Source organism: Strigops habroptila, chromosome 1, assembly GCF_004027225.2.
Source record: "Strigops habroptila isolate Jane chromosome 1, bStrHab1.2.pri, whole genome shotgun sequence".
In the NCBI taxonomy this organism is placed as follows: Eukaryota; Metazoa; Chordata; class Aves; order Psittaciformes; family Psittacidae; genus Strigops; species Strigops habroptila.
Genome location: NC_044277.2, coordinates 114,541,089 through 114,565,789, shown reverse-complemented (window position 1 = coordinate 114,565,789; position 24,701 = coordinate 114,541,089). Strand labels below are relative to the sequence as shown.

Below are 24,701 nucleotides of genomic sequence, written 5' to 3'. Positions count from 1 at the left end.
TACAGGGACACGTTCAGATTATTTTACTCACATGCCTTTGTTTGAGGCTTTTTCCTTTACAGACCAGGCACCAATCAGCACTGCTGTCTTAAGTTATTTCTTTAGTGTTATTCGACTTATATCCCATTCAAAACTATGCTGTTAATGGGCAGAGTCACAGAGCAACAGAATCAGAATTGCAAATACAATTTTAAAATTTGATTCTGTTAGTTGTATTGCTTTGTCATACTAACATTGCAGAAATACTAACAGTAAGTCTCTTTGTCCCTTGCATAAGAATTTGTTCCTTGTTTAGAAGAAAATAACAACTGCATATATATTGGTCTTAATTGCCATTACCTGGTTCATAAAGGAAAGGAACAACTCATTATATTGCGTGGTTTTGAGCATGTTTAGGAACTTAAGAGTGCTGAAAAATCCTAGGTCCACACAGTTAATGACAAAATCCCTGACATCAGCTTCAGGGGAAACAGGGGAGAGAGAGAAGCCTTGTCTGCATACAGTATGGAGTGTCTCCTCCCCACCAGTCTTACTTGCAAACTCAATTTGTAAATACACCCAACTCAAGGGCGCATCATAATGAAAATATCGGCAAGAATGAGAACAGCCTAGAAGAACCATCATACATAGAAATATAACCCATTCTTAGGGCTAGAGAGGGTTTGTGGTTTGTTTTTTTCTTTTCTTTTTTTCACGATTTCCTGCTTTCTCAGGTTAGCCAACAGTGACCAGGTGACAGCGTTTTTGCATTTCCACTCAAAGATTGCAAAAGTTATGCTTTGTATGCAGAATTCTGCACTGAGAAGCGTGCCAGCAACAGAAACCTTGTTACTTTAGCAACGTTGTGAACAAGCAAATATTGTGATAAACAGAAAAGGAGTGATGCCAGAAAATCTGAGAAAATTCAAAGCAAAACAAATGAAATGTGTTCTTATTTCCTGATGAGGGTTTGTTTGTTACATATACCAAAGAAAAACAAGCTTCCAAAGCAAGAAGAACCCCAGATGTTCTTTCTTCACTCAGAATTGTAAAGGTGTGGTTGCAAGGCCTATACCTGTTTTACTGAAGTTATGTCTTACTGCGGTGTTCTAGTTGGTCTTACTAACTGTAAGCCAAAACTTCCATACAAAGCACTAATGCCCAGCAAAACCAGAACAACAGCAGAATGCTACGCTGTTATATATGTTCTCAAGATGTACTGACACTCTTCCAGTTGTTAGTTTAAGATGCACACACTTAAAATTAATCTTTCTTCAGTCGACTTCATGACAGTTAAAAAATTAAAAAGCATTGGCATTCATGCACTTGAAAAAATTCTGCTAATGAGTTTCACATCAAAATTCAATTTGTTCTTACAATGATGTGCTTGGTTTTCATTTGTAGACCTCACGGGATCTGGCATGCTTCATTCAATTTGAGAATATGAACGTCTATTATGGTTCGCAACACAAAGTGAAATATAAGGCACCTACAGATCACTGTTTTGTCTTAAAGGTAATGTACTAGAAAAATAAGTTCTGCAAATATCACACACAGTGTCTTTTTATATGTAAACGTGTTTAAGTTTGAAACCCCAGAGACTCTGATGAGATCGAACACCTTCTGCAAAGTCATGTCTGTTTTCTTCCTTGCTTCATTGTTGATCAGCAACCTACATTTAGAACCTTAATTTTAAGGACTGGTAGTCCTATGATATGTGTCTACACTGCATCTATAAAGTTGCTTTCGAAACAAGCGTGAATATGCTTCCAGCGACTGAGTGTTCAGGTGACTGGACACATCTGGACAAATGGCACACAAGGCAGATGTAAGATGAGACAACTGGCAGTCCCTGATGTTGAAATTATGAGCACTGTGGACTGTACACTAAAAAGTATGTCTGCTTTTTATTTGCAGTGTAGTCGTACCTGTTGAGTGGTTTGTTGAACTGAAGTGCAGAATCTTGCAGGAATAGACATCATACATGGCGTATTTTATTGCACAGCTATTTGTGGCAGGAGGGCAAAAGACATTGTTGGCTCACTCACAAAAATCAGTGCTTGCTGTTGAAGTAAGTATCTTTTTACTGCAGTAATAGCACTGCATATAGGCTGGGAATTCTGCATTCCTCTCAGGAAAGGAAAAGAAGCCCATGCTTTTCACATAGTTCAGATAGCAGAAATAAACCTTTGAGCTTGCGGTAGTTAGGCCTTGCTTGCTATCTGTCATTAATACAGATTTTAGAATACAAGTGGAATTACTGTGTACAAGATAGAAGATGATCTTTTGCTTCTTCTCTAGTTAAAGGCGAGCAATGCAAACAAGATAGTAGAAAACACAGTATCTTGCCATCTCAGAAAAAATCTAGGAGAAACATTCACATTGGAGGTCACATAATACCACATTTCTGGCTGTAGCTGCACACTTACAGCACTTTTCTACTCAGTTTCAAAATATCTGCTAGCCTAATTTACACATGGCAAAACAGAAGTGATTTATAGGGGCAGACTTAATTTCTGAAGCAGATGTATCCAGTTAACACAGATGAACAATTTTCATACTATAATTCACAACAAAATGCTCTGCAAAAGCCACTTTCTCCTTTTTTGTGGAGCAGGGGCGAGCCGTCTGAAGTGAACAGGTAAGCTTTATTTCTGAAAACTGCAACTTCTAATGAAAAAAAAGGAAAAGGAGACCTGATTTAAAAAATCAATTTAAAAAATTGATCTTCTAAGCAGATGACTGGTCAGAGAAGTATCTGACTAATTTAGTAACAGTTACTCGCATTCTGACAGATGAAAATAAAAGCGTGATTTTTGAAGCGTATGTAGCAATGTGTTTAATTGTTCATAATAATCAGGAAAACTTTCTGGATGTACTGGCATTTTTTGTGAAAAGAGGTATGCTATAAATAAGAGCTAACACCAAAAATAAAATCACGGCTCAACTGAAGTACTTGCTTTATTGGATGTGTGATGTTAGCACTGTACCCTCAACGTGAAATGGGAAAAACACGATCTAAAGCTCACTAGGGAAAGCTTTATGTGTAATAGGCTTATAAATGTATAAAACCTACTTAGCAAAACTGTTTGCTCTGATGCTTCTAGAATGTGTTTGCGGTATACTAGAATAAACATCATATTGATAAGATCATTATACCTGACCAACACTACTTAGTGACGAATAGGTTATTATTACAGTGATTGTTCTTCATTTTAACTCTCACAAATCAGCATTTGGTAGATTCCTGTCTGGCTCAGTCCAGTCTTAGCTTCTCTTAACAGCTCTCTCTTGCAGTGGCTGGAGTTGGTCAGGAAATATGGGCAAGTATTGATATCTTTAAATCTTATGTTGTTTCAGAAGTGGAAGCCTCCCCCTTAGGGTGGCTTTCTGAGAGTGATGCAATGGAGAGTTTTATATTTACTATAATCTCTGTACGTTAATTGAATTCTATATATACCTTTTTGAAGGCGTGCAGCTGAGATGAGTTCTGTTGTATCTTTCTCTTACCTTTGGAGGTTGGAGCTGAGGATGTGATACATCTTGAGATCTGTGGACTGAGGAAAAGAGCAAAGTAAATGTTTGTCTTGCTGCTTGGATGCTTGGTGACACAGAAGTGTGTGGATGGGAACATAGAGCCATTTATTATACTTAGTTACATTTCATAACTGTCTGGTTTTGTATGGACATCTCCCAGAAGAAAATACTGCTCTTTCTGGGAGATACTTGTCCTGAGATGTCAAAGAAAAACAAACTATCGTCATTGAGACATTCCTCATCCTGCCATATATTGAGGATAAAGTCCTCAAGATGAAATGATAGTACTTTTGCAGACAGGTGCAGTGAGCAAAAGGTAGAAGATCTGAGAGATAAACATTCGTCTTTATTATACTGGTAGCCTAGTAATTTGGAAGAAATTTGGATGCCCAGCTCATCCAAGCCAGATGGAAATTTGTACACAGCCAAGGCTGCACTGCTGTATCTTCACAGCTCTTCCGTTCCCCTATGTGTGCCTCGGGACAGTGAGCTCTGCAGAAGTTCTCTTCCAGTTACTTGCTTGTGTTGGCTGCAGGAGAAGATTATCTGTCCTTAAAGCAAATGGGGGAAAGTAATTGGAAGAGTAGCAGCCATAGCCCACGCTAGCTGAGAATGGCTGTAAATCAAAGAAGATTTTCACATCTTGGAAAAAGGTTAGTCTATAGCCCTTACTAGCTCCAGCAAGCTGTAACACCACTTGGAAAGGTTCTGAATAGCATACCACTACATTTTTTTTAAGAATTGCTGCTTTCTGAGGACCCCCTTAGCAATTGCTGTGTCAAAACAGTGAGCAGTCATCAGCCAAGTTACTTGTTCTGCTCTGTTTCAAACTTCATGAAAGAAACTGCCCAGCTCAGAGGCAAGAGACCAGCTTGTACTTTTTAATGCGGGAGAAATGCAAGGACTTAGCAGCAGCTTCAGCAGTATCTTGCTTCTGTGCTAGGTGGAAAATGCTGCTGAATTCAGAACCAGACATAATTCCCTTTGAGCATTGAGTTGAAAAAATACCATCTTTATTTCTGACTAGTTAAGCTAATTGGCATCCTTACTTCAAGAACAGGGGAAATGTCCTTTGTGCAATCAAATGGTAGTAAATGCTGTGATTCTGTGATTCAAATGGCCAGTGAGGTGGGCTGATTTGGAGTTCACTGCACTGAACTATGTGGACTTTTGCCTCAAAGTCTTCAATGACATTTCTTTGAATGTTACTTCAGCTTGATCTCTCTAAATTGGATGTGGGCTTTTTCTCCAGTTTCTTCTCTTGGGCTGCAGTAAAGTTGAGGGGCTTACAGAGACTGTGAGACTTTGGTCCTAGTGCCTGTCCCAGGTAACTTGCATCCAAATCACCAGGAGCTGGCAGGTCCCTCTGTCCTGTTTAATTTTTAATCTAGCTATTTATTTCCAATTTCAGTGGTCAAAGTTAGCTGATGCTGGCTTGGGTATGGTGTTAGTGTAGCAACAAAATCATGCACTTCATGGGCAGGTTGCTTTGCTGTTTAGCCAAAAGCCAGGGTAGGTTTTGCAGCCTGTGATGTTAGAGCTGCACCTAGACTGGCTATTTCAAACTAGTTGAAACAGAAATGTTCTTGTCTGCAGATCCATCCTGTAGGATGTTCCTCTTAGAGCTAGAGAAGCATGATGTGTTGTGGGTACTCCTTGCCTATCATTTCTTCTTATTACATCAGTACCCCATTGTATATACTGCAGCTCAGAACAAAAACGGGGTGGTTTTTTGCTTACTTGTTAACCATGAAGACACTGAGGAGATAATGGGGAAGAGGGTGGTGTGCTAGAAGCTGTTCAAAAGCACAGCACAGTGTCTACCAGCAAAAGAAGCTCACTTTGCTGAGCTTACTCAGGAGTTTCCTTTTAGGATGATTCAGGAGACAGCTGCAGTAACTGAACAAAGCAGTTACTTCCTCATATCAGGCCCTCTCAGGCAGCAGAAAGCCCAGCTGGGACCAACTGCAAAGAGCACAGCTGGCTGGTTGGTGTCAGAGATCAGGGTCACCTTTAGCTGTCCCTCTGCAGTAAATCAGAACTGATGTGCCTGTGTCCTGAGAATGAGAGTGCAGCCTGGCACAGAGGCTCTGATGGAGCTGGCTTTCAGGAATCTTTAGGCTTTGGGGCAACTATAAAGCTTGAATAACTGTTTTGTTTCCCAGTATCTACTTGGTCTGTGCCAAGCCATAACCTTCTTAAATTGAATTGTTCTGTACCACTGTAAACAAGCCTTCCTCCCCCAAAGGAAGTCACACATTTAAGAAACAAAAAACAACACAAAGAACCCTCAACATACTAAAAATAGGGTCTCTGAATAAAATAAATAGTTTTGGCACATCTGTCCCAGTAAACATGAAGATTCTTCCTGTGTTCTACTCAGCCTAAATGTAATGCTTACAAAAATTTAAAGATCCCACCCTTCACTTTGACACCAGATAAAGTGTCTGCACTTTTTCTGCATCCATATGCAGAAAAAAAGGAACGGAAAGGTCAGCCAAGTGTGAAAGAAGACCCTCACTCAAACCTACATCTGTTCAGGTCAGAACTGTCCCTCTGTTCCAGGCAGAGGAGGCGGGCGTGAGTAGCAGCACAGCTCTTCCCTGCCATCCTGCGGAGAGTGCTGGCCACTCCTGGGAGGGAAGCAAGAAGGGAACAAATACCTCCTTCGCGAAAGAAGTAATGCCGCACACCACACACAGCAGGTGCGCAGGTTGGAGTGGTTTGGTTCCTCACAGTCGCCTTTGCAAGTGCGAATTTGTATGTGTAGATTCCCTGTAGGTCTTCTCTTTCACCATCTACTGCGTTACATGGGAAATGCTGTGGAAATGGATGAGACCTTTTGTGATTTACTTCATATTACAGAGCTGAAAGCCCTCAAACCCAAGAGATTCCACTGTGAAGGGATCTGTTCATCGTGCTAGCAACAGCATCTATTGCATCGAGCAGGGATTGTGAACATAGTGTTTATTTTGTGCTTCGAGTGTCTCTGTGTGTGTGTGCGCGCACATTAGTGCAGGAGCTGGTTTTGTCACACCATGTTGGAAAATCTTTCAAAGCAGACAAATAGCAAGGTAATCTATATGCAAATTTGCTGGTTTAGTCAGTCTGATGTGCCTGTGACAAAGAGTGGATTTAATTATAGTTTATTGGTGCTGGTTGTGCTTGAGTAATCTGGAGGTAATGGTGCATAATGCTGAATTAATCTAGGATGAAAAAAATTGGTTTCCTGGGGATAAACTGAGACAAAGGCAAATCATTGTCTATTTCCACAGCTGGGTACGTTTTTCTCTGCAGTCTAAACAGCTCAGTTTTCCTGGTGTCATCTGGAAACTATGAGTTTAATAAATAAATAAATAATGATCCAGAGAATTTTGGAAGTAAATTTTCAAGAAGAATACCTCTGTTTGCAACAGTGGCGTCATTCTAGCAGGTAATTCAGAATTTAGTCGCTCCACTCCTGATTCCCTCCTCCCTCACACCCAATATTCTGTTGCAGACCAAGTCATGTACATAATGCATTCAACACAATGACCGTTAAGAAGGTAGTAGGTGAGAATTAGCAGTGTTTGAGATAGAAAATGGTAGGAAAAAGATGCAGAACAAATGGCTAGTGCAGGAAATGAGGGTAAAAAACAGGAGATTTTCTATTTCTTTATGTGAAAGGTTTGAAAATTGTGTTAGTGTGAAGACTTCAGTTAAATATTTCGGAGTAAAATACATTTCCCGATAAACTGAAAAAGCAAAAGCAGGAATACTCGTTATTACAGAACACTTTCAGACATGTGGGATTACAGTGACAGTACATGCACACAGTTTTGCAAGATTAATGCATAAACAATGGGGAGAATATGGACAGAGAATAGACAATGAGAAATGGATTATAATAGCTTTGGAAAATATTTGCTGCATAAAGCAGTCCTGTTTGGTTACATTGGCTGCTACGTATGTTTTTAATAACCTACAAATTTTGCCAGAGTCATTAGAGAAATGTAAGCCAAAAGAGTAATTTCCTTAGAATAGGGCAGTTGCTTTTTTATCTGTAAAGTTCACACATGTCTTCAAAAGATCAGTTAAGCCTGGTCATCTTAATACGAGGAGTGCATAGCATCAGAAATTGACTAAGTTTACTAGGAGATGGCAAATTTGAACCACTTGAGTAGGATTTTTAAAAGGTGCTGGGTATTACTTCTGCTTGCAGTCACAGGAACCAGAAGAGTCTCAGCTTTTCTGAGAAGCCAACTCAACATAGACCAAGTTCATCACTAGCATATAAGGTATCCAAGAACACTGACCATTTTGGCCTATAGCCAAAGCTTTTGATCCAAATTTAATCACCCTTTATGCTTCTGGCTGTTGTTTCTGCCTCAGAGACTGAGCAATGATCCATATATTTTGGGGCAAGGAATCCAATGAGATGCCTGAATAACTTCAGTTCAATTTTCGTCTTCAGTGTTGGAAGAAGGCAAAGCAAAAGAACATTTTATTGGGATAATCTCTAATTTCATGCACACTTGGCCTTTAGTCATTTGTTTTGGCACAAACCATAGAAACCACATTGTTCAGTTCCCGTTTCTTCAGGTTTTCAATCTGTTCTTATCTTTTTCTTCCTTAGGCAAAGAGTTTATATCTGAAAATGTAATCTGTGCACAAATATTTTTTTAAAACCTATCCAAAAAATAAGCTTTTTATATTCAAGTGTTTCTGCTTTCTTTATCTCTAGACAGTGATACTTAAGAGAGGAGACAGTGGGTCAGAGAAGAACACTAGATTCTGTTCCAGACCTTTTCAGGGCTTTTCCAGGTGGAACACAGCACATCCTTTTGCTGCCTGATGTTTGAAGTGTTACTGGAAAGATGTCCAACAGTTCCAAAAATTAGACCCCATGCAACTAATTCATCATTACTGAGAGTTTTGACATTGACAGAGAAAAAAGTTTGCTGTAGTCAAATTATGTTGCATTTTAATACAATGTATTATTTTGAAGAACTATTCCATTTTTTTCTATGAGAAAAATTCTGGCTTCCCTTTCTACTTGCATATTACCACTTTTCATTCAAACTATGACTTCTCTGTGGTTGCTTTTTAACCAGTTGTCTTTCAGAATTCATTTTGGTGCTGCATGTTTTGGAGGCAAAGGTGCTAAACCTTTCCAGACGAGATGTTTTCACTTTGCTGCCAAATGATTTTAATGACCTTTTCAGGACATGGTATGCGCCATGTAACAAAACGATTTATCTGTCTCTATGTGTGAGGTGTGTAAGGTGTGGCATACTGAGGTCAGTGTTATTTTGCCTAAAAATACGGTATTTCTCACAGGACTGTCATGCTTAATACTGCTATGACCTCTGTTAGTCCCACAGAGAGGTTATTACAGGGACTCTGTAGATTAGCAAAACCAGACTTGTATAGTGACTACAGCTCCCTAGGTCTGTGTACTGTACTAAACAACTATCCTGAGACGCAGGAGCTGTGAAAGGAGGAATTTGGTTCACATGGATCTTCACACCATGTTGTAATTTCCAGGGGCTTTCGGCTGTCCAGATTCTTCTCTAAATTGGTTATCCTGAGTCAGCATTTTTATGTAACCTGATGTTTTTAGTGGAGAGTTGAGCTTGTAAAGGTCAGTGTTGGCAGCAGAGACTTCTGCCATTTGTATTGCCAAAGTAACTTCACTATGGTACAGTTCTTCCCAAGTGAGGGTGGGGTTCTTGGCTGAAGCACTATACCTCCCAATCCAAAGTAGCCTGCTTCATGCATCAGAAAAACACAGGAAGCCAAATGCCTCCATCTGAACCACCTTCTAATAATCTTTTACAGATATAAGCCTTCAGTGTTAAGCTTGGTGCTGCTGGTGTTTGGTCCTGTGGTCTGGCCTTGCACACAGGTGCAGTAGGCACCCTCTTCACTGGCAGCATGAAAACAGCCCTCCTTAGACCTGACCAAAGCCCAAGAAAGGTAATGGAGGTATTTCCAGTCAACCTCAGTGGGCTGTGGGTCTAGTACGAAGTTGTGGTTTCTGTGTCATTGTTGAAGTTAGCACATAAAAAGAGAACCAGTGCTGCTGCTGCTTCTTGGGGAGTGAGACACAATACAGTTCTTAGTTGTTATAAAGTGAAGCTGCAGACTGCCTGCACAGCTTTGAGATGTTTAACTTCACTTGCGAGAACGGGGTGTTCAGCAGCTTCCTAGTTTGGTCCCTAATTGGCAGAATATACTTGTGGCTCTACATTTAATCATGGTTACTGATTGGAGTAATTTAATCAAGGAACTGATTGGGGTAATTTGGAATAGGCCCAACTGGTGGATGCCAGTAGTTAAAATTGATTGCCCAGCGGAGACAATAGCTAGTAAAAGATAGGCTAGAGGGTAGGTATTTACTAGTAGGTAGTAAATAACTCCCATGTTGTCTGGCATGGGACACTCTAGCCTTGTTCACTGGCAGTTCCCTCTCAAGTTCTCAGGGTGGTGAGAACCCCACAGTCTCAAAATATTCATAGACAGGGTAAGCAGCAAGGTGAGGAAGCTTGATGATGATGCTGCGTTATTCAGATCATTGAGGAAAAGGCAGACTGAAGAACTCTGGAAGGCCATTGTGAGCCTGAGGTTCGGTGCTCAGTGGTGGTCAGATACATAAAGCAAGCATTAGGAATGATCAGGAAAGGCATAGATGATAAAACAGCAAACATTGCCATACCATGGCACAAGTCAATGGTTTTCTCTCACCTGTGTGGTTCTTGTCCTCTCGTTTCAAAGGGGATATAGTAAAGGAAAAGGATCAAGGAGGAGCAACAATGATAAGCAAAGGTAAGGAATGACTTTGACTCAAAGAATGACTGCAGGGACTAGAAGCCTGTATGCCAGAAAAGAGACAACTTGTCAGGAATATGGTGCAGACCTCTAAGCTCAGGAGTGGCATGGAGAGGTGTGCTTAGGGATCAGCCATAAAGTGTCTCTTCCAACACAGCAATATTACACAAAGCTAGTAGCAGTCAGGTTCACAGGTGGTTCTACTGGAAGATGTGGATGCCAGAACTCTCTCTGGGCTCAATAAAAAGCTGAAGTACCTGGAGAAGTCCATTGAAGAACCTAAACATGGAGAAACCCTGTCTGGCTCAGGAAGTCCCCTACCTGAAAACAGATGCAGACAGGGAGAGTACAGAGAAGGAAGTATCATATATGCTTGTCTTGTTATTTCTTCGCCTTCAGTATCCATTTGTGGCCACTGTCAAAGTCCAGAATCTGGGTACAGGGACCTTTTATCTGCCACATTATGGGTGTTCTTGTGAAACTGGTATTTCTGTAGGGTGCCCCAGAGGAGAGGCCCGTGGCAGCCCTTCTGAGCTCCCCATCAGCAGATCCCCATGGCAGGACTGTGTCTATGTGCAGCACTGTTACCTAGCTTGCTCTGTGCCATGTCTTCCTCTGCCTTGTTTATACAGTGTGTGCTTTCTTTCAGACGTTTGTATGAATTATCTGTTAAATTACAGAAGTTTTGCATTTTCTTTCCTTGTAATAAAAAGCTGTTGGTAGGTGTGTTTGAGTGGAGATGCACAGACCCATTGGACTTCCTTGTCATGAAAAAGAATCCTTGCATTTTCCTTTTCTTAAAGCTTTGGGTGCCATCTGCTGGGTTTAGTAGGACCTTACACACTGGAGCAAAATTACTAGTTGCTGGTTGAAAAGTACTTGAAGAACTGAATTTACTCAGGGTTGCAATGTCTTTGCTTGTAACTCCTGGTTCTTTTGGCTCTGTTGTTGATAATGTAACCCAGATGTATGGGATCTACTCTGTCAAACAGAGAAGTGTCTGCTTACAGTTCCCGTTCAGACTGAATTCTTTAATGGTTTTCACTGTGTTTGGTCACATAATGGAGAAATGGAAGGAAATAAGGATTGTCAGGCATTGTGCCCTGGCCACGTATTGCAGTAGCGAGCCCACTCTGAGCAGCACTCAGGCTGCTGGAGACAGGGACAGGCAGACGCTGGGGAGCTGGAGAAGGCTATTTGTCCAGGAGCCCTGGTTACTTGCCTCTGTTTGATATGTGGCATAGGGGTATAGCAGCAAGATACACTGAACTGTGTGAAGGGGTAGTGTGTGAGCACACCACATGGGTGAGGCATAGCTCCATGGGATCAGCATGGTGCCTGCTCTGCAGTTAAGGCACCTGGTGACAGTGAACTGGCATCTATGGGTCTGCAATGTGCGATGTCCCTAGCTCTCACCTTGGGAGAGGAAGGTAGGAGGTTAAGGCAGCCATGGGCTGAAGCAGACTTTGCATGTTCATCGTCCAGAGGAGATGGCCAGCTATGTGTTTGCAGAGAAGTTCGCAGACAGTATGATCTGTGAGCAGCTGAGTTTAAACACACAGGGAGCTGTAACGCAGTGACCCATGGCACTGCCATGGGACACATCTGACACTCTGAGACCCCTGAAGAGTAATATGCCTTTGTTTTTTATTCCTCACAGTTATCTCCCTGGTGTCTTCGCTTTTGCTCCGTAATTTGATGATACAGGACTTTGGTAGCTATACTGACTTGTGCAGTCCCATCCTCTCATCCATCCCCTTCCTACTTGTTCTCTCCCCAAGCCACAGTGCCCCTTATCCCCATGCTGTATGTGAGGCCATGCTGTGTACTGCTGAGTTAAAAAAACCCAAACAAACCAAAACTACAGCATGATTAAATGAGTTATATTTAACTCAGACCAGTTCCTTTTCTTCTTTTGTATCACAGCATGGCCTCATGAACAGTTGGGTCAGCACAAGCAAGGGAAGCCTGGTGCCTGCAGTGCTGAGAGGGGAGCAGGGACACGTGGCTGAGGAGTGAGACCTCTGTGTTCAGCACTGCTTTGAGCCCCTGGGTCACCCAGCTGCGGCCAGGGCTTGGCCTCTGCACTGGGAATGCCCCAGCCACTGGTAGGCAGGCACCTGCGAGGAGACATCTGGTTCCTACATCAGCCCTGGGCTGGCGGGCTGCTCACAGCACTGTGTGCTGTGGGGGGTCCTGCTGAGCTCCCCATGTCCAGCGCTGCTCTGCTTTGGGGGTTAATGATATGTGTAAAAGCAGTGTCCTTGCTGCTAGGCAGAGGTATGTTTTTTGGATTTTTAACTGCACGGGCTGAAAAGAGAGTGGCTTGACAATACTAAATCCTCGGAGCGTATTTAGATGTTCTTTTGTGCATTCACAATACTTCACTGACTGTGCACGTGTTATTTATAATAGAAATGAACACATAAATGACAGGTAATGAAGCCTTTTCCTTTGGTTTCATTCTTTTCCTTGCGTATCAAGAGATGGCAGTATATTATTCCATCCAAGCTATAAAGACTTACAGCCTTCTCTGCTGTAGCAGGGGAACCAAATTCCTTCAAAGTCTTAGAGAGGATGTTCAGTCTCAGGCAAGTAGTCAGCCTGGCATCTTGGTGATCTTTTGAGTTGCAGTGGTTTGTCACCACGTGCCGGTACTACATTGATCAGTAAGGGAAAGAGATCCTAAATTTTGTCCAAAAGAACAAGAAAGGTTTAAAAATGTAAAGGTTCCTGGTACAAAGAAATGAAAAAGATTACTTCTGATGGTGGTGTAGTTTGAGTGATCCCCCATCTAGAACATACGGCAGTTTTACATAACTGTTGGCAAACAATAGCAAGAGTAAAGCAGAATAAAAATGTATAGGAAGAAAGCTAGAACTTGGCCCGGAGAAGGGCAGTCAGTTAGAAGGCTAAATCTGTTTCAGCTGCAAGTTCATGCTTAAACAAATTTAACATACTCTTTGAAAACTAATTACATTCAGTGTTCAGTCTGGATGCCTTACATATGACAAACCACAATGAGAAACAGACTTCCTTCCAGTGTTTGTACACTTAGTGTTAGACCTTGAACCATAGCATTTGTAGACTTCATTGAACTCTACATCACTGCTAGATTTCTGTAGCCCTTGAATTCATATCACAATGCATTAAAATTATTTCAAGCAAGTGCTGCCAGTGGCAACTCATGCATAGTTCATAACCACCATCTTGTTTATATTTTATTACACTCTGGTTTTCCTGCCTTTTTTTTTTCCTCAAGTCATCTTCGTGTTAACATGACACCTATAGGCAGTGTTCTCACCAAGGTCACTGTGTGGTGCCTTCATACTTTTGTATAGTGATTTGATGTCTATGTTTGTCTTATTTTATGAATTAATATCTTTCAGCACCCCCAGATTCAAAAGGAATCACAATATATCAAGTACTTATGCTGTGATGATCAAGCAACCCTGCACCAGTGGGTAACAGGAATAAGAATTGCCAAGGTGAGATTAAAATTTAATTTGCTTAAATATGTTTTCTGTAAAATCATCCTGTCTTCCTCATGTTACTGACTGTCAGCACCTCAGCTGGAAATACTGTGACAAGAATGAACATTTATGATAATTTTACCCTAGAAAGAAAGAGTAGAAGGGCATGACCAGGATGGATTTGCTGAATGTTCCCATACCCTCCTTATCAGTGTGTGTTTCTCATTAATACAGGGGTGAATTCTGTAGCTGTAAAACTCATATACTCGTAAAACTTACTCCACAGTTATCTGGCACAATAATAACAGGCTATGGCTAAAGGTGTGCAAACTCTGGTCAGTCCAGCTGTGACATTTTTCAGACAGTTCTGTCCATATTGTCTGCCTCACCCTCTTCAAAAGGTCCTAACTCACAGCCCACTTTGTTTTGCACAAAACATTAAGGGAGATGGGTTTATCCATAGCCCAGTATACTGGCTGTGTCTGGCTATACAGTCCTGTTCCTGTTAGATATACATTCTTTTCTGCCAGTTCTGCTGCAGGGTGGCATCCAACAAAGGTGTGGGGTGGACATCAAGTTATTTTGTATCTTACACTGGCAGAGCTTTTTGCTCTAGAGCCCAGGATTCAGTGTCCCAAGACTCCAGACTCCAAAATGGAAAGCATTGGAAAAAATATTTCTTGAGAACACTTGGTTTTAAAGCCAAGTTTCAAGATTTTTACAGATACTGAAACGAACATAAAATGTGAGAATGATATCAGTAGGACTCTAGTCATGGGGTTCATGTTTTATTGTGCTATTAGGGAGATGCTTTCCACCTGGCCCATATACAGAAATAGGCACACCACTTGCAGAAAGCTACTTTTGAACAAAACTGTGTAGGAAGGAATGGGGTCAGAAAAGTTATCCAATAGCAAAATGAATGCTTGGCCTCTGTCAAGCTTAACACCATGCTTATTGTATTGTTTTGAATGTTTTGCAGTATGGCAAGCTGCTATATGATAATTACAAATGCGCAGTGAAGAAGGCTGGCTTGTCCTCTCGATGGGCAAATCAAGGAACAGTGGAACCAGCTGCCCCTGCAAGATCCTTACCAGCAGGTACCAATGATGTCCCAGCAGTTGAAATCACATTTATTGCCCTCTTCTGTCATCATCAGTGTTGAACATAGTCTTTGTTCAGAAAACTATCCCCTCATTCAGCAAGATAATGTTTTTAGACAGCCCAGTGTAGCTCTGATTTGTCTATAATGAAGCTAGCAGCAGAGCTCTCACTTTAAAGTTAGCACTTAAAGAATCGAAAGACAGTCCACCGAAGGTCAGTTTAAATCTGCATAATTCAATAAGGTTTTTTTCTGTTGGCATCTGAATACAAATGCTTTATCCTCCATCTATATTTTACCAACTGATGGTCTATGTCTTGAAGTTTTCTGTTGGCCCATCTCTACCCTGGCTGTAGCAGAGCTTTTCTTCCAATGAGTGAAAGGGATGAGTGGGATCTCATTCTGAGAATGATCATTTCAGAAAGAGATTATTACAGGGTGAGCCACTCTCTTTCCCAGCCTTTCACTCATTTGTGTGATAACAATGTGGGTGTTGGGAAAGAATGCAGAGTAAGAAATTACTGGGTTATTTTCTACCTTGCTTTTCCAGTAGCTTAATCATACCGCTGTTACCTATTTTATCATTGTACAGATAGAACAATGCGTGATACTAGCTGTACCTTGCATGAATGTTTTTAGTTTACATGCTTAAGATAGGCTCTATTTATTAGGAGGAACATGCTGGCCAAGTACTTCCTGACATAAGACAGGCGAAGTCAGAATCTGCATTGGCGGTTAATATTCTGGCTTCTCACATGGACAACTCAGAATCCGCCAAACACCTTACCAGGGCTTCAGTTTGTCTTTTCTCAGCACATGTGAGAAGAGGGTGATCTTTCTACTACTCCTTGGAGTCAAATCATGATAATAAATGCACATTTGAGATGTGGAGAGAGATTTTGGACAGTAACAGATTGTTCAAAATCAAGGGATTTTCTGATAGTTGTGAGGGGGGGGTATTTTAATGAGCGTGGATGGGACAGTCTTGGAGCATTCTGTGTTCTGGTATTGATAGCAGAAGAGAAGTGGCTGGCCAGCAGGGCTCCATGCTGGTGCTGCAGTCTGTAGTGGATTTGGGCAGGATTGAGGCCTTGTAAAGTATATATACATCTGTGTAACTTCAGCTCCTGACTAGAATCCAAGAACACTGCATGTGATCATGAAGTATACTGCTAATCTTAGCTAGTGGATCCCAGTAAATGATTAAGTAGCCTGGAAAGATTTTATTTATGTATGTTGTCTCTATGGAAATACCTCTGATGGATCATTAGTGTTCTAATTGAGGCAAGTCACTGTGATTCTTTCTGTATAACAGTTATCATTACTGCCCTTTATAAAACCTGGGGCCCAACTATAATACTATAACCTGAACTGCCTGACTGTGAGTAGTTGTTGGTTCATGGTTTGGAAATAGAACAACGCATGTTTTCTTCTGTTTTCAAATGGCTGTATAGCTATTTGTATGGGCTGATTTCAGTATAGGCTAAAATCTGCTATACAAAACTACAGTCCTGTGTGACCTTAGCTGGGAACTGTACTCTATTAACTTCAGTGGCAGCCAAAAGCAATGCTTAGGAAGGCAGGTGGAACTTCTCACATCCTGTGTAGCCTGTAGTCCCTGGTCACACTGCTTTAGCCGTATGTTCATGTATGCCCCAAACAGTATAGTCCATCGTTCTGAAGTGTCCCAAGTGCCAGGTGTGTCTCAGGCAATGTTGTTTGTCTCTGTGCCTCACTGTGTGTGTCTTTGGATACTAAAAAACAGTGTATGTTGTGTGCCAGCACAATATTACGATGTTTGAAGGATGAAGTAAGTTGCTTTATTCAGATGTACTTCCTGTAGGATTGTCAGCTACAACACATGGGCTTTATCATGTGGAGACTTATTAGTTTTAACGTAAGGTATCTTGTTTACTTTCCTTAGGTAATGAACCGAATATGAAAAGTTTCAAAATAAGCCTGAAGTAGAAAACAGACATCCTTACAGATTTTACTGAATTACGTATAAGAAACCTGTAATGAGTGGTTGCTTGGTGGAAGTTGTAAAAATGTTTTTCTTAGTTTGCTATTCCCTGATCTGGTTAATACCATGAAAATGTAACACTCTCTTCCGTTTGTCTCATCTCCTTGCTACAGGTGCTGTTCAGTCAAATGGACAGGTTCCCCAAATTGTTTGTCATGCCAGTACAGAATTTCCAGAGACTCAGAAGAAAGCGGATGCATCAGAGGTACAGGTGAGCAGTTACAAGCAGTGCAGTAGTTAAATATCACTTGTGAAACAGTTCTTCAGGTTTGTTGTTCTTCACCCACTGCCTTTCCCACTCACGGTGTACTGTTGTTAACAAGGATTTGGCTCCTGGGCAGAGTGGCTGGTTCCCTGCTGCCCCTCTTTGGGTTTTACGCACTGCAAATGGTGTGCCTGTAGCAGAGAAGCAAGGAGCCAGTGATGGGAGGTAAAGGCACAGTCACCCATCACTTTTATTCTTCAGAACAAGCCGTGAGTTCACACTGCAGGAATAGGGATGTGCCTACTGGGACAGTCTCAAAGAGTCTGTGCTGCCAGAACCTCACTGCCATTTCCTGTGTCTACCAGAAAACAGGTCTTGCCTTAGTAACACAAAGGATATAGTACTGTTTTCAGCAGGGAACACTGCACACAGCTGAAGATGAGTGTGTAAGAAAGGAGGAAGTGTGAAGATATAAAACATTACATGTTTTCATTAGGCTCTAAATGAATTCCTTGGTTAAGCTCCAGATTTTGTCTATTTGCACCATCTCTGGCTGTCAAAATATCAGTAGGGTACAGCATGAGGACTTCAGAAACATCCTACAGGAAAAAAAAAAACCAGCCCTGCATACGTTTGCAGTTAATTATTTATTCCCTCCATCATGCATAAAGTGCACGGGACAAGTGAAATGAAATTCCTAGGATTTTTCTGTCACCTGCATTGCGTGTCCTGTGCTTCTTGTTTCTGTCTTTAAAGAGTTCCTCCTTTGAAAAGATTTGTTTCTCTGTTCTGAACCTTACTTCCTCTCGAACAGGTCACGTTCTCAGAACTCAGCCAGTGGTTCCCTCCTCCTGTGTCTCATTTACTTCCATCTTTGTAGGCAAGGAGAGTGAGGAAGAGAAGGCTTACAAGTTACACTTAGCTAATGCTAGAATTAGTACTGCTGACTGCAGAGTTGCAGAGCACTTTTCTTTAGCAGAAGTAAACACGTTGCTTTCTTCATCTCTCGGCTTCTACCAGCCTGGGACCAAGGGAGCAAGCTGAAGTCTTTCAGGGTGCACTGTGCTACAGTTAGAGCACTAAGCTAGCTGGGGCTAACCTGATAAAGTAGCATAGCTAGAAATGAATGTGTTACAAAGCTTTGTTTTCAGGACAGCAGACTACTCCACAGGAATACAAGAACAGATAGTATGTGTGTGTAGTAACTGTAAACAGCTACCAGTTGCTACCAGAAACAGAAAAAAAAAGAGCAAATTATATTCAGATATCACCAAATGGGCTTTATGTATGTTCAGAGTTCACAATTTAAAAGAAAAGCCACATAAAATTTAGTCAGAATAAACATGTCCATAATTAACCACTACCCTACATTTTATTTTTCTCAACTTGTATGATGGATGCTTTAATTAATTTTTCCTTCAAAAAAGTTGTCAGAGGATTTGATTGCCTCATGACCTTGCAAACATGGCTACAACTTCCTGGCTTCACAGACCTGTTTGTCACACTATTGATTTGAAAGTGGAGGCAGCTTGTACATGTGCCTTGCCCAGCAGACAGTAGGCACCTTCCCCAGGCTTACCAGTGGCCCTTGCCAGGTCAGTAGTGAAGCAGCTTTCCTGTGCTGTGCACTGCACAGTCGTGACAGATGGGGCTTTCCAAGTGCCTCTTCTCAGTGCTTGGCAGTGCTCTCCCTCCCGCACAGAGGGGGCCCAGGGCGCTTCCCTGCAGGTGAATGCTTCACAGCATGCCACAGAGTGCTGGGGACTCAGATCCAGGCATGTAAACTTTACATTCCCAAATCTGTCCATCTTCTTCCCGGTTCGCTGCTGCTGGGTCTACTGAGTTTGGGAGAGCTAGGTGACTTCATTATTTTAGCTTTATCCAGAGATCCAGCAGTCACAGCTAGAACAGGAGGTGGAGATACAAGAGCCAAAACTACATCTGCTTTTTATGTTCTCTAATCTTGCTCAGTATTTTTGGATGTAAAAAATACAGCACAGATTTTTATTTAAGTCTTCATGTTCTCAGGGAATGAACAGCAGGGTGGAACATCAAGAAAGTGTCTATATATGTCTTACTAACTGCAGTTCTTTGAGATTTTAAAAGCACTCATTGTCTGAGAACAGCACTCACAAAAGCACTCTGAATACTGTTAAAGCTCTGTGGGCAGCTCCAGCAGGAAAACAAAACACTATTTGCACTCTTCAGGCAAAATGTACTGTACTTCATTTCGCTGTCTGTCCACTGCACTCTTCTCATGTATTTTCACGTCTTTCTCTGTTCTCAAGCAGTGGCATTAGTTTACACATGCACTGACTGTGTCTTGTCCTTTTATTCCTTCTGCTTATTACAGGCTAAGTCAAATAACATCAGTGCACCTGGCCTGGCACAGCCAGTGATGAGGCCACAGAAATTCCAGAGTAAGAGGAACTCGCTGCAGCCTCCTCCTCCGCCCGAAAGGCGGTCATCTGCTATTTCTGCTTCACCAATTCTACCCTCCAAAGTCAAACGAGACAGCGGCATTTTCCTAGCGGATCCAGATACGTTTCCAGCACCACCACCTGTGCTGAAGGTTGATTTTCCACCACCACCATCTGATTTGTGTGAACCTCCTCCTGATTTTGTGCCCCCACCACCACCACCAGCCTCCAGCAGCAGTAATGGAGACCTTCCATTACCCCCTCCACCTCCACCTGTCTCCACTAAGCCACCACCTCCAACAAAGAAACCTCTGCCACTTCCATCAAAAAGGCTGGAAAACACTGGACAAGCTGGAGAGCCACAGTCAGCTGGGCCACCTCCAATTGGGGGTGGAGGCAGGCAAGCAGATTTCATGTCTGACCTAATGAAAGCTCTTGAGAGGAAAAGGGGCAGCAACTCCTGAACTCTGGGAGCAGGTGAACTTCAAGCCATAGCTGGTTTTGTGAGTCAACATGCAAAGTTGTGCTAGATCAGGCTCCTTCAGGAGGAATTCTCCTTCAGAGTTCCTCCTGGGGGGGGTCTCAGGAAGTAAGATGGGGTGTCCTCTGTCCACCTCTTGGTCCCTATAACCTGCTTTTTCTGCCCCTACCCCCCCCCCCCATTAGCTACCATTCTGCCATCAGGCTGAGGCTCTAGTCTTTCTTCCTCCATCAGGACAGCCAGGTGGAGCAGCACTCGCAGAGCCGGCCAGCGAGTGAAATGCATCTTCTGTGCCTGCCTCTCTAGTAGAGTTGGAGCTGAATAAAAAAAATAGAAGAGTGTTGTGTGAATTTTGAAAAGTGCGAAGATCCCTTTTCACAGAATTCCCCTTAAAGATTCTTTATGAGAAAACCCGCAACTCTGAGGGTTCAGTGGTTGGGGTTTTTTTAGGGATTTTTGAGGGGGTTTTTTTCAATAAAAAGATGCCAGTGTTTTTCAAAAATGATCTGTCTTAAAACCTCAGCTAGATCATTCGGAGATGCAAGGCAGGACCAGGGCCATTTCCGGAGAGGGTCATCCCAAATGCTACCACACTCCTGCTTCCATATACAACTCCAGCCATACCTGTCAGCACTCACAGTTGCTGCCTTAAATCAGATTTCATTTGGTTAATCTTAGAAAAAGAAACATTTAGTTCAAAACCTTGTGTTTTCTTGGTAAGCAGGGATTTTCTTCCTCTTAGTTAACATTTGTCTTCAAACTGTATCTAGAATAGTCTGTCTCCTGAAAGACTTTGTTATTATCTTGTACCTGATCTGAATGTCTCCTTCTACCTTTTTTTTCCATTTGTTCTCCCATTTTAATTCTCCGTTGTTCATTTAGGCAGCACTCATTATTAGTTCTCAAATAAAAATAGCTTCTATTTTATATCTGCACAAAGCGTCATAGTTAATGAACAGACATTTTACTGGCAATTGGTACCACTTTCAAATATTTTAAAGAGGCTTTGTCTGTATGTCTTAGAAGTCTGTTTGCTGCAGTTTCAAGAAGGCCCACCCCCTCCCCACTATCCCAATACAGCTACACCACATGCTCCTGCATTGGCTCTGCTCCCCAGTGGGTCTGTGGTTTACATGAAGCATTTGACCAATCTGGAAGAAGCAGGGGTCTTTTCTGACTTTCCAGGGTCATGGAGGTGTATCAGGCTATTGAGGCCTGGCCTTCACCCCCAGACAGACACTTTACAGTCTCTGCACTGACTGACATCAATGAAAACGTTGTTGGTAGAGTCTGAAAGTGTGACGCTAACTGAGGTGCCACTTCACCTACGAGTTGTGGACCATTAACTTCCACATTATCCACAAGGTTACAGCACAAAGAGCCACCCTGTTATCCAAGTACGGGCAGCAGTACTGGCTGGCCTGTCCCGCTTTTGTTCAGCTGGTCCCTCCTGTGTTTGCACTTTTGGGTGGCTGCATGAGTGCAGACCACAAGACAGCAAAGACCAGGGCTTTGCTATGGTAAAGCACAAACCACGAACACTGAGTATCCAGGAACCAGCCCCCTGACAAGCTGGAGCAGTGAAAGGCAAAACGTGACCATCTCAGCAGTAGGAGGAGCTGGTAGTACCTGCTCAAAGCAGTAAGAGTGAAAGGACAGGCCCCTGGAAGGACCAGTGCAAGGCTCATAAGCTTAGTACACACTTTAGTTCCAAGTGCAGGAGAAAAAAAATACTAACTAGCTAAAAGTAGGAGGGTTAAAACCAGGGGTTCATAAAAAAGGATGTTTTCCAGTGGCTTTCTATATGTAGCTGAGGTAAGCATTATGCAGATTGATCACCGAATGCTAAAGAGCTGCGTGTCATTTTCTGACAAGGTATTACGAGCGCACATCTTCAGCATACTTGGGTGACAACAGCTGCCTGCTAGCCAATTATTTTTAAATCGAATTTTCTTTTATGAAGTATACACCCAGCATCAAACTAAAGCAGGACATGTCCATAGAAAAATGTTGCACAATAAGCTAGTTTCTCTGCATTCACAAAGCACTAAGACTTCCATATGGCTTTCCTAGCATTCACTCTCCTCACCAGAACACTCGGCCTCCAGTCCTGTTTCCTCCCTTCTCTTTTGTTACAGCACAATAAACTCAATTTTATACATTTTAAATCTGCAATCATAACTCACACACTTAATCTTACACAAAAGAAGTTGAGCTTTCTTAAAAACAAAAAGACTCAGAACCCACAGAAAACTCCAGAAATCAATTAAAATGCTGTGATGATTAGACCTCTATCAACTATTTTGTGTTTGTACATAGTTGCATTGAATTTCTGAAATGTAAGTATTCAAACTCCATTCAGAGAACAGAGCTACCATCTTAATGATGCACAATTATCTGGCTTTATTTGGTACGAAAATATGCTGCAAAGTACAAAAAGATCTTTCTTTCCAAGATTGTAAATCAAAGCATTTGTAAAAAATAGAAATTAATCCTTCCACCTCTAACCTATCACCACATGAAACTGCCCAATTCCCGCAGATCAGGGTAGTATATACACTAGTGGAGATTACAGTATTTTAGTGTGAAAAGACCTGAAATTGCAGCATGTTATTTTTAACCTCTCTCCATACCTCAACTGGAAGCAGTCTCAGCAGCTGTTGTTGTCTTCGGGCTCTTACATCACTGACGCGGAAGAAGGACCAACTTCAAACGACCACTTTTCCATCAGTCCTTAGGATTAGAAAGGTTGGAGTCGTGGAAAAGTCCAGATGTGGAGGGTCAACACCACCACTCCTCAGAACTGCCCTCTGCTACAGAAAGATGAGAGTACAGGTGAACGCCTCTTTGATTACCAGCCACAGTATTTTTATTCCCCATCTGCTCTCGCATCCACTGCTGTGCTTATGTAATGTGAAGGAAGAGGCAGCTCCAGAACCAAGGATTTTAGGGAATATATCATGAAACACAGTATTAATGGTTACATTGTCATAATGAACCATAATGATTAAAACCTAGAAGTGGAAAGGGAGGTGGTACTAAATGCTAAGCATGATGTGGGCTCATTTCTCTACTGTTAAAAAACACAGTTAAAAGGTAATGTTGAGATAACTATTCTGCCTATGGTTTTCACGCACTGTCAGGCACTAAGAGTGGAAAAGTAGAAACTTAAATGGTTCATGTGGCAAAACTATAGGAGAGAACTATTACTTACAGGTTATCATTGGCAGTCTCACAGTAACTGGGAAACACGCATTTTCTGTTTGAGGGAGGCACAGAAGAGAAGAGGGAGAATCACAGAATGATTAGGGTTGGGAAGGACCTTAAGGTTATCTAGTTCCAACCCCCCTGCCATGGGCAAGGACACCTTCCACTAGACCAGGTTGCTCAAGGCCCTGTCCAACCTGGCCTTGAACACTGCCAGGGATGGAGCATTTACCACTTCTTTGGGCAGCCTGTTCCAGTGCCTCACCACCCTCACTGTAAAGAACTTCTTCCTTATATTTAACCTGAACTTTCCCTGTTTAAGTTTAAACCCATTGCCCCTTGTCCTGTTGCTACAGATTCAGTATTGTTAAGGCCTATGAATTCTCATGGTCCTGCAGAATATTCTAAGGCAGTTTTATGACCATTAACAGTCGGTATTGACAATTACAAAATCAGAATAGTTACTAAAAACAGGCAATGTGAACTGCATGGTAAAACCAGGGGGAAAAAAAACAAGGGCAGATTTGCCAGTAAAACAGGGTAAGAGAACATGACTGAGTCCATGAATGAACTCCTGGAGAAGCAGCTGACCTATTCCCTGCAGCCAGAGGAATATGTGAAACCAATTTTCAAGGTTTGCGTCATTCTTTCAGATGGTTTCGAAGAACCTGAGATAAACTTCACAATGAGCACAGTGGGAAGTACGTATCACTGCTTGTAAAAAGAGCTCCCATTCGGGATGTTCTGATTTTATATCGTGATGCTGGAGGCTTTCTTTACATGTAACTATGGGTGAAGCACAGCTCCACTTGCTACTGTTACTAATAGGATTTAACATTTACAAAACACTTGGAAGGAAAAAGCAGTATAAAAATGCTTTGTACTTACGCAGTTATTCCATGAGGTGAAGATGTACAGGCAGCCATGTTTGGCTCACACACAGAACTAACTTAACAGATGTTTGGTTCAACACAGAGTTCTTTCACCTAACTGGAAACCAGGGTCCAAGCTGTAGCACTGCTGTATTTACCCTGCAGGCACAAATACATTCACCTTTAAATCACCACTTAGCTGCAGTGTAACTCATTCCACTGCAGGTGGTAATGCTGATGTTCACACATTTCATCACAACATGCTGTTTTGCTTGTACATATCTGAGAAGAGACATCAACAGCGGTGTTTCAGTAGGTCGAGAATGCAGCCCCCCCTCCCCGCCCCCAGCAGCCCACTCCTTTTATCCAGAAGCGTTGCCAGCTCAAACGGTATCCCAATGGTTGAGAAGAGCACTTACTACCTGCATGAGGAATGCTAACGCAGGCTGAACCTGTGTGACTTGCTCAAACTTCAGACTGGACTTCCAGAAAACTATTTAAATAGCTATATTATGCCTCACATTATGATACTATTGTTTACCTTACAATTGTATTTATATTTGGACAGCTGTATTTCTGAAAGGAAACCATC

At 42.0% G+C, this 24,701-nt stretch overlaps 1 protein-coding gene across 2 annotated transcripts in view; it reads left to right on the top strand.

Annotated features, from left to right (window-relative positions):
* The window catches only part of APBB1IP (amyloid beta precursor protein binding family B member 1 interacting protein), a 61,631-nt gene extending 40,537 nt beyond the window's left edge, over nt 1-21,094 (top strand). The window contains exons 10-14 of one of the 2 annotated variants that reach the window (XM_030494565.1): nt 1,384-1,494; nt 13,716-13,814; nt 14,782-14,899; nt 17,038-17,135; nt 19,483-21,094. In XM_030494565.1, coding sequence (XP_030350425.1) covers nt 1,384-1,494; nt 13,716-13,814; nt 14,782-14,899; nt 17,038-17,135; nt 19,483-20,013 — 957 coding nt within the window. In that variant the 3' untranslated portion in view covers nt 20,014-21,094. The remainder of the gene's footprint in view (nt 1-1,383; nt 1,495-13,715; nt 13,815-14,781; nt 14,900-17,037; nt 17,136-19,482) is intronic. The other variant, XM_030494574.1, reaches the window with a different exon arrangement.
* Nucleotides 21,095-24,701: the final 3,607 nt, after the last annotated feature.